The 9,957-nt window shown below is 48.5% G+C and overlaps 1 protein-coding gene across 1 annotated transcript in view; it reads right to left on the bottom strand.

Annotated features, from left to right (window-relative positions):
- Nucleotides 1-66: 66 nt before the first annotated feature.
- Nucleotides 67-9,957, bottom strand: part of appl1 (adaptor protein, phosphotyrosine interaction, PH domain and leucine zipper containing 1) — a 12,867-nt gene continuing 2,976 nt past the window's right edge. Inside the window, exons 4-22 of the mRNA XM_017431503.3 lie at nt 8,792-8,863; nt 8,602-8,689; nt 8,482-8,523; nt 7,829-7,887; nt 7,278-7,424; nt 7,127-7,209; nt 6,882-7,043; nt 6,600-6,788; nt 6,473-6,515; nt 6,342-6,398; nt 6,117-6,208; nt 5,819-6,001; nt 5,557-5,609; nt 4,701-4,875; nt 4,207-4,243; nt 3,887-4,033; nt 3,763-3,813; nt 3,599-3,688; nt 67-2,631 (exon numbers count right to left, since the gene is read on the bottom strand). Coding sequence (XP_017286992.1) covers nt 2,479-2,631; nt 3,599-3,688; nt 3,763-3,813; nt 3,887-4,033; nt 4,207-4,243; nt 4,701-4,875; nt 5,557-5,609; nt 5,819-6,001; nt 6,117-6,208; nt 6,342-6,398; nt 6,473-6,515; nt 6,600-6,788; nt 6,882-7,043; nt 7,127-7,209; nt 7,278-7,424; nt 7,829-7,887; nt 8,482-8,523; nt 8,602-8,689; nt 8,792-8,863 — 1,923 coding nt within the window. The 3' untranslated portion in view covers nt 67-2,478. The remainder of the gene's footprint in view (nt 2,632-3,598; nt 3,689-3,762; nt 3,814-3,886; nt 4,034-4,206; nt 4,244-4,700; nt 4,876-5,556; nt 5,610-5,818; nt 6,002-6,116; nt 6,209-6,341; nt 6,399-6,472; nt 6,516-6,599; nt 6,789-6,881; nt 7,044-7,126; nt 7,210-7,277; nt 7,425-7,828; nt 7,888-8,481; nt 8,524-8,601; nt 8,690-8,791; nt 8,864-9,957) is intronic.

The following is a 9,957-nucleotide window of genomic DNA, read 5'->3' on the forward strand; positions in this document are numbered from 1 at the left end:
TTTAATTAAAAATCTGTCAGTGTGAGTGAACGCTGTCAGCTCCTGATGAAGACGGACTCAGGCGGGTGGAGTTAGTGCTTTTATTGAATCACTGAAGCTTTTAGTTAATCGTTACACCGTATTTACACCACCCGTCCCGTCAGGCTCTCCTGCAGCTCCATCACTTCTACGCCCAAAAACACCAACTAAACATCCTCTCCCTCCAAAAAAAACAAGAAAAATAGTCATCAAAGAGTCGATTTAGGCCTTTAAAGAAACGTCTCTGCCACTTTAACACAAATCAAAGGTTTGCTGTCAGAATAAGAACCAAACTTTTAGAAAATAAAATAAAAAATCAGCGGGAGAAGCAGAACCGGGTCATAAAAAGCATGAAAACCCAAAAATGATCCCTCAGGACAGACAGAGAAACCGTTGGCCGGGTGGGGTCGGTCTGACTTCAAAACGAGCTTTATCGTGTTTTCCAGCAAATTAACCGATAAACGAGAATAAAGCAGCTTCCAACAACAACCCTGATGGGTCCTAAAAACTCAGAATAAATAAATATAAACGTCAAAGTGTAGAGTTAACGTTTGTGAAAAGGTCCCGATGTGGTTTTAGATCATAAAAAAGGTACAAAAATCATCTAAAACAAGCTCAACGTCATAAAAATTAGCAGAAAATCTCCTTTTTATTCTCATTAAAAGCCTTCAGGGGTTTAAATCGTTCGTTTGTCAGGAGGAATAATCCGATTTGGTCCAAACAAAGGATATTATTGGCACTATTAGGAGAAAACAGAAAAAGTTTGTGTCATTGAAGTGGTTGAACCAAAGAAAACGTCTCTGCTGTTGTTTTATTTAATGGTTTCTGTAATAAAACTGTAGATTTTTAATTTGTTTTCAGTGTTTTTCAGATAAAACGTGAAATAATCCCAGATCCTAAAAATCCCTCCTGCTGATTAAAACGTTAAAGAATAATCAGAGTTTGTGGCAGTGAAGTTTCTTCTCCGTGAAGAACAGGATTTACTCCTTCTTTAGTGTTTGAGGAAACGTTTGGCGTCTTCGAGCAAACGGACGAAGCGAAAGCAGCTCGTGTAAAAACAAAAAGCTGCTGAGTGAGAACGTGGCAGTGTTGAAGGTTCGTAACAAAATTAACGGAATTAAATAAACGTCCTGATCCTTCAGAGGTCAGAGGTCAACTTCATCAGGATCAGCTTCGACAGATTAAAACGATTTATCAGCGGACAAAAGAACAAAGTTTAACTTTTATTATCTTTGCAGAAAACTAATAATAAAAGCGTTTTTCTGTTTTAACTCAGTAAACATGGAGTTTCCTCTGATAACGGCCGACTCTTAATGAGGCGAGGAGCCGTTAATCCGGAGTTTTTATCTCCTGGAGGATTTCAGAGGAACGATCCTCTGCTGCAGTTAGTTTCCCTTCCTGGTTCGGATTTTAAAGATTTATTTCTATGATTTTTATTATTTCAGGACGAAGCCACGAAGGGCCGCATGTGGCCCCGGAGCCAGAGGTTGCAGACCCCTGATCGTTCTGATCTTTCATCTGAAGACGGATTAAACTTCTTCTTCTTCAGTTTTCAATAATCTGAATTAATCTCAAACAAACACAGAGCCTGAAAAGATGGCCGACGAGTCACAACAAGGAGCCAAAACATTAAGACCGTGGAGACTCGTAGGGACAGATGAGGACTTGGAGGGACAGATGGGGACTCGTAGGGACAGATGAGGACTTGGAGGGACAGATGGGGACTCGTAGGGACAGATGGGACTCGTAGGGACAGATGGGGACTCGGAGGGACAGATGAGGACTCGTAGGGACAGATGGGGACTCGTAGGGACAGATGGACAGAGTAACGTGTAATTCCCAGGGAACGTGTCCAATTTGGAGTATTTCTAAAATTCCCAAAGTTTCCTGAAATTTCCGGGACATTTTCCGCCTTTTCACCTAAAACCAAATAAACACATTTATGTTTTTTTTCTGAATTTATAAATTTTCGTGGAGATTTTTGTTTCTAAAGCAGAGACAGAAAAAAAAAATAAAACTTCCTGTTCAGGTTAAACTTCAGCCAACAGGACAACCTCTTCAAAATAAGAGGGTTTTCAGACGAGTGTCCAACCGTCCCCCGTCTCGTCTCTTTATCCTCCATCATTGTTGTTCCTTCTTATAGAGGAAACATAAAAAAGTAATTAAAGGTTAACAGGAAGTTAAAGTTTCGTCGGTAAAAAAGCAGCGTTTGTTGTTTTTTTTTTTGCACAGAAAGAAACCACGTTAAAGTTTCCTCTTCTTCTCTCCTCCCCCCGAAGCGAGGGTGCGTTAGGTTTATCCTCCGCAGCAGGCGTCCAGCAGAGAGGTAGCGCTTGTTTTTCAGCCCCCGGCGGCCCGGGCGGGCAGGGTCGTGTCCTCCCACGATTCCTGAGCAGAGATCTGAGCCGAACCCAGCCGGGACTCGTCGGGGGGCCGAAAACACGAGTCCTCCGCGGGTCGTCAGGCTTCCGACTCGCCCCTCTTCTTCCCCTCCTCCCCGGGGTCGCTCTCCTCTGATTGGCTGCTGCTGAGCACCAGGAAGTGTCCGTCCGACGCCGGCGGGTTCGCGGGGCGACTCGAGGCGGCGATCAGCCGACTCTGTTCCTCCAGGTCCTGCAGGTCAGACAGGAAATAAATCAAAATGTTGTAAAAAAAAATCTATCAGTGAATAAAACTAAACTGAAGGTGACGTCAGTGTCGCCCGCTGCTGAAGGGCGATAATGTTTTTGACTGTCTGCCTCCGTTTGTCCGTCTGTTAGCAAAATATCTGATGAACCAACGGATGAACTGCAGCTGATTCACTTTTAGAGTCAACTCAGTTCAAGATGGCTGCCGCGGCTAACAGCTCAGTCGGCCGCCGTTCCCTCCTCCACGAGGAGACAGGAAGTTTTGTTCTCATAGCTCTGCCCACCGCTCCTCACCGTAAGGAGACCTGCTCCTCGCCGCTCCAAGTGTCGTGTGATTGGTCAGAGGTTGTTTATGAGGAAACGCCGGCGAGCTTTGATGGAGTCATGGTCGAAGCTGTTGAAAAATCCAGCCGTCTTTACGACTGATCCAACAAAACTTATAAACCTGCGAGCTTAAAAAGACTGCAGAGACACAGGCGGCTCTTCGTCGCTGGGAGGAAGTACGCCTCGGCCGGGCGGGCGGCGCCGGGACTTTTCCTTGGTTCGCTCATCGTTGAGCACCGCCAAACGGCGTCTCAGTCGGTTTAATAAACACGTCTGGTCGCGGTGAGGGAAGCAGGGGAGCAGGAGAGCTGATGGAGCCGGCGGGAAGAAACCTGTTTTAACGCTGTAGGAGGAGGGAGGAGCTTCCTTAAAAGGGAGGAGCTTCCTGAAGGAGGGAGGAGCTTCTCTGTAAGAGAAAGGAGCTTCCTTAAAGGTGGGAGGAGCTTCCCTGAAAGAGGGAGGGGCTTCCTTAAAAGGGAGGAGCTACCTGGTAGATCTGATCCGAGCGTCTCGTGACCGCTAACCGACTGCATTCCTTCACAGCTTTTAATTCTGTTTGTTTTAAAGTGAAAATGTTCCGTTTATTTAATTTCTGTTTTCTGTTTGATGAAGGTTTGAACTCTCGTCACCTTTTCGATCTGTTTCTGTTTGCTGAGCTCCTCCTGCTGCTTCTCCTTGGCCTTGTCCTGAACCTTCTTCTTCTCCACCGCTTTACGGTCCTGCAAGAGCAACAGGGGTTAAAAACACCCACAATGCACCAGGGCGGGCCGGCGCAGCGCGGCGGCGGTCTCACCATCTCCGAGTGGAAGGCGATCTGCTTGGCCAAGCTGACGCTGTCGCAGATCTGAAAGGAGACGACAGGAAGTGTCAGAAACAGGAAGTGGCGAGCAGGACCGTGAGACAAACGGAGACGAGACCTTCTCGCCGTCGTTGTTGGACTCGAAGATGTAGCAGACGACCCGACTGTCGCCCCGCCCACCCGCCGCCGCCGCCTGCAGGACGAAACCAAACAGCCTCTTGTTGTCCTGATGGGACGAACACTGGACCACGCTGGACAGAGGGAACTGCAGAGGGACAGAGGACGTCAGCAAAGACACAGCTGGAGAGGGGACAGAGGTCCAACCGTCCAACCATCCATCTGTCCATTCGTCCATCCATCCAACCAGCCATCCATCCATCCATCCATCCATCCATCCAACCAACCATCCATCCATCCATCCATCAGAGAAGCTCTCACCCTGAGCCGAGTGACCTGAGTCTGAGGGTCGATGAGCCTGAAAAACAAAAAGGATTTGATTCTTTTTAAATTAATCTGGAACCTGATTTGATTTGGTTAAAATAAAAGTAGTTCTGACAGCCGTGGTGAAGATGAGATTATATTTCAGACTACTTTCTGTTCAAAATAAATTTCACTTCATGACAAAAACCTGCACTACAATGAAAACAGCAACTAAAATATATAAATATTGAAAAAAGATGCATGTTTCTCACTGTAACACATAATTAAACTAGAATGATTTTAAATTATGTTAGAAATGAACAGAAACATCTAATTATAAAGTTATATATTATAATAAACAGACAGAAATGTATAAATTTAAGGTTAAAGTGATAAAATCTTCAGAACCAGGTTGGCTTTATTGTCCTGTTATAAAACTGGAAGTGGCGGCGCGGCTGCGGGCGCCATGGCTGCGCGGGCGCCGCGGCTGCAGGCGCTGCAGGCGTTCCTACTTGAGGCAGTCGCAGGTGACCAGCAGGTGAGACTCGGTCATCCTGAAGATGTTGTGGATCGCTCGGGCTGCCAGAATCTGCCTCATGGTTTCAGAGATGACGTCCGCCGACTCGGCCGTCCTCACCTCCATGGACCCGAGGAAACGAACGATGAAGAGCTGATGGAGGATCGAGTCTGGACAGCAGGAGGACAGGAGGAGAAAACTAAATTGATAAAAAGTACATTTATACTAAAACTTATATGTTTATTAATTTATTATGAGCTAAAATCAATAAAGATGAGTAAAGATTACAGAACAGAGGAATTATTTTAGATCCTTTTAAACATCAGAATAAGATAATTAAATCGTTTGTTCTCAGGTCTGTTCCATCAGAACAGGAGGACGGGAGGACAGGAGGACAAGAGGACAAGAGGACAGGGGGTCAGGAGGACAGGGGGTCAGGAGAACAGGAGGACAAGAGGACAGGAGAACAGGAGGACAGGAAGACATGAGGACAGGAGGTGAGGAGGTCAGGAGGACAAGAGGTGAGGAGGACAGGAAGACGGGAGGACATGAGGACAGGAGGACAGGAAGACAGGAGGTCAGGAGGATGGGAGGTGAGGAGGTCCGGAGGACAAGAGGTGAGGAGGACAGAAGGTCAGGAGGACAGGAGGACAAGAGGACAGGAAGACAGGAGGTCAGGAGGATGGGAGGACAGAAGGTCAGGAGGACAGGAGGACAAGAGTCAGGAGGACAAGAGGACAGGAGTCAGGAGGACAGAAGGACAGCAGGTCAGGGGGTTAGGAGGACAGGAGGACATGAGGTGAGGAGATCAGGAGGACAAGAGGTGAGGAGGACAGGAGGACAGATGGTACCTTCAGGGTCTTCTGGTGAGTTTTCTCCTGACTCTCCGAATGGATTACTCCGTCTGTGGACACATTTAGTCAAGTTAAAAACAAACATCCAACCTAAACAAACAAACAAACAAACAAACAAACAAACAAACAAACAATCCATCCATCCATCCATCCCTCCCTCCCTCCCTTCAGTCTAAATCCAAACACTTATTTTTCTCCTTACAGGAAGTCGAGTCTCCACAGCATAAATAAAAACAAACAAACAAACAAACAGACCCACCTGCCCGGCTGCGCCGCAGCCGTCTTGTTCTGTCCTGAGCTGTCCTCGCAGACGGGCGAGATGATATCGAACTGGATGGGCGTATCCGGGGCAACCAGAGCATCCAATGAGAGGACGGAGAGCGCGGGTGACGGCTCGGAGCCCACGGAGCTGACGCTGCTCGCTCGGCCTGTTCGCCCTTTACTGAAAACCAAAAACAGCTGAAATGATCCGACTGACCTCGACTCGGTCGGTTCTACGGTTCCACTTATCAGCGGAGCGGGTCTCTGAGGTCCCCCTCCCAAACACTTCCTCCTACCTGCTGGGTCTCATACTCTCGTGTCTCTGTTGGAACGATGGCGACGGCGTCACCGCTTCCAGGGCCGTTTGGTTGACTCTCGCCGCCAACTCCTGCCAACGACATCAGCGCCATCATTTCTCCACCCGAGAGGCGCTGAAGCTCTGGTGCATTAATGGCTCCACGATGAACAGTTATTTTTTTACAGGACATTTTGGACGGCAGCTGATTAAATGAGACACAGACCTCGGCGTTTTCGCTCAGGTAGATCCTCCTGGAGATGTTGTTGATGGTGGCGATCCACTGTCGACGGAGACGACAGGTGAGGTGAGAGGAACAAACGCAGAGGAGATTAAATGACAGCGGAAACATTTTACCTCTTCACACTCCTTCCTGCTCTCCGCCTGCAGCGTCACGACTCTGGAGGAAAGAAAAACGAAATCCTGATCACCTGACAGCCGTAAACCAACGAAACGTGTCGCGTCGGTTAGGGAGCCGCCTCACTTCTTGCCGTCGAAGGAAGTGACCTGAAAGCAGAATCTGCGGTCGTCGCTGTCGACGGCCATGACGGAGCAGTTGTCCAGGTCTGTGACGAGCCCGCCCGCCACCTCGCCGCGGCCCTGCTGCATCAGGTTCCCGCCCTGCGTGAAGAAGTACTGCCGCTCCCAGGACGACGACACCAGGCCGGTTTTACTGTCAGAGACGAGACGAGAGAATCTGTTTCCTCTTCCCAGGGAAAGAACGGGACGTGGTGTGTGTGTGTGTGTGTGTGTGTCTGCGTCTTACTTGCGGATGTAGAGGTAGCCCTGCTTTCTGGTGAGGTTGCGACAAACAGGTGACTGGACGGGGTCAGGGTCGCACGGCGCGTACAGGGGGTCACATGACCTCTCCATCTGCTGGATGGTCTGCTGCATCTGCCCCACCTCTTCCTCCATCTCCCGCCGTACGCTGTGAACACACGTGCATGGATCATGTTTGTTCAGACATTAAGGACGTCCCGGGGGGACGGATGGGACGAGCAGGACTCTTACTTCTGGACGCTGGTTCCTATCGTTCCCAGGAAGTCCTCCCACTGGTGGGTGAGGTTTTCTGACCCCAGCTTGAAGAAACTGATCTGCACAGATTATGAATAGATATGAGGATATGAAGTGACTCCTGACAGGTGTGTGTGTGTGTGTGTACCTGAGCCTGCATGTAGCCCAGCAGCGGCTCCAGCAGCGCCGTCTTCTTCTTGTACTGCAGCGTGTTCAGGGAGCAGAAGTAGTGCATCATGGTCTGGTGCTGCTTCTTTCGGGAGGTGTAGACGTCCTCCACCACCTCCGCCCGCACCTGAAACGACCCCCCCCCCCACAAAAACAAGCCTCTTATTTCAGTAAGAAGCCGGATAATCTCAGATACTCTGATCTGCTCTCCTCAGGCTGCAGGAGAAACCTGAACCTTGGAGCCGACGTGGGAGACGGATCTCATCACAACCATCAGTCCTCTGATTCACTCTGAGGCTCTACTTTCAGGTTATTACCAAAAATATTTAAAACAACCAAACAGGAAGACATCAGAGGAGTAGCTATGATGCTTTATAATAATAAACAATAAAAGTAAGGAAGGAAACATTTAATTTAACAAACTAAAACTCACTAAATGTGCGTGGAAACTATTTTAAAAATCCTAGCTGTGTTGATGAAAGCTGTACGGGACGGACGTGACGGAGGTTAAATTAGTTTATTTTTTGTTACCTTGTCGTTGTCCCTCCTCTTGGACAGGCGGCTGTATCTGTTAACGGCCGTGTCATGATCTGCAGACAGGAAGAAGAACTCGACCTTTATTTGCACGAAGAACGTCCGACGATGTTGACCAAACCAGGGTGGGATCTTCACACACCAGAACCGAACGGACTTCATGGACCAGGATGGAACGGTCATTAAAACTAAATTATTTCAGTTATTTACAGCAGAAACAGGTTATTTAGAAACCCTCCTTAGACACATTCAAAATCACCTCATCTTTTTATTAAAAAAGCTGCAAATATTTAGTTTGAACATTTGCTGTTTGAACAAAGTCCTTATAATAAAAACCTGACATCAGTTTTTCAAAGTGTGGACACCAGATTCTTGGAACACTCCACCTCCTGACTACCAGGAACAGGATTACTGTCCAATCACAGTTTTTCTTTAATTCTCCGATCTTTGTTCGGTATCTAACCCTTTAGTTCCACTGAAAAGGCCTGGATGTCCTCCGTAGAGCAGGAGGAGTTCATTCAGTGACACGCAGAGGTCAGGAGGTTCGAGCACCAAAACGGGCTGATGTTTCAGTTAATTAGATGAGGAGGATGTAAGGGAAAGGGAAACGTGAGCTCAGGCAGCAGAAAGATCCCTCCTGAGGTTCTTACCGTCACTGGCTATCTGGAAGACTTCTTTCAAGGTGAGGATTTCTGGAAAGAGAAGGAAGATGAACATTTAGTTTCCGTCAGCGGATGAAACCAAAGCTGAGAATATAAACTCTTTCCTACCCTTCAGGTCTCTCTCCTTGAACTGGGTGATGGGAAACATCATGGCGTCGGCGAGCTGGGTGGACAACACTGCGTGACAGGAGCTCAGCTGGGAAGAGAACGAGACGGCGGTTAGGAGAGAACGCTCCTTCCTGAATGTGACGTCGGTGGAAAAATCAGGTACTCCCCCGGCGGCAGATCCGTCTCTCACCTCGTCGATGACGTTCGCAAACTGCTGCAGCGTCGAGCTCATCACCTCGTCGTCGCCCCCGAGAGGGAAACGCTGCGGACGACAAGAGAAGCACGGCGTCAACGGGTCAGATCGACCCCCACGAGCAAATACACAACAGAGGAAAACCTGCAGATGATGGCTTTAAAATGGAAGCAAGCAGCGCTGATCAAAGCCGAAGTTTAGTTTAGTTCATAACAACGAGGGGCGGAGACGTGAAGTCTGGATGCAAAACTGCAGGAAGTCTGAAGACGTCAGCTTTCGGTTGAGGTCTCTCTGAAATCTCAGCGTTTGCTAAACTGTATTCTTGGCCGTGCACAATATTTCGCAGCCCGCTTTCGCCTGCGTCGTAGATGCTTCGGCTCGTTTCGTTCCCGCCTCGGCAGCCGGCCCCGTTTTTAAAGTTTAATCTGCTGGAGCGCCCTTTGGAAATGAAATTAATCAGATTTAATTATTATTTATCAAACACACAGCTCCTGAGGCGCACCGGAGACGCCTGCGTGACCTTTTCCAGAAAAAATCTTGAACCTGAACGTTTGGAGACATGCTGGAAACGTCTCGATTCATCAGATCGGGTCTTTTTTTTGTTCCTGCGTTCTGTTATTCTGATTTAAAAATCAGAATCTGGACGCTTTCAGAGGTGGGCTCGGGACCAAATGTGACTGTTGTGAAAGGTGAAAATGGTGGAAACGAGACGAGTCACAAACCTGACCCAGTGAGACCTCACAGTGAGGAAACTCAGGCCCTATCTGGTCAGGAGGGGGAGAGCAACCCTCCATATCAAGATAACATCACCCAGCCGGCTGTGACCGGGGAGGATGGTCAAGACTTGCTGTTTGTTCAGCCCGCTGAAATTGCATATGGAACCATGTCGTGCCAGGCCCTCTCATACCCTCAAACAGCTGGGGTGGTGAACCCTGTGTTCACCTACTATAGCTCTCCAGTAATGGGGCCCCTATCTCCATTTATGGCCCTTCCGATGCAGGCAAGGATGGTTTCCAGCGAGACTCCCTTTGCCACCTGGCTCTGGTCAGGAGGCCAAGAAGCCATAAACAATGAGATGCAACTATTGGGCCCAGTGAGAGACATGGACTGGAGATAACGCAGACCTTGAAGGACACAGAGCCTGGGAAAGGAAGAGGGAGTGA

Source organism: Kryptolebias marmoratus, linkage group LG4 (genome assembly GCF_001649575.2).
Source record: "Kryptolebias marmoratus isolate JLee-2015 linkage group LG4, ASM164957v2, whole genome shotgun sequence".
Lineage (NCBI taxonomy): Eukaryota > Metazoa > Chordata > Actinopteri > Cyprinodontiformes > Rivulidae > Kryptolebias > Kryptolebias marmoratus.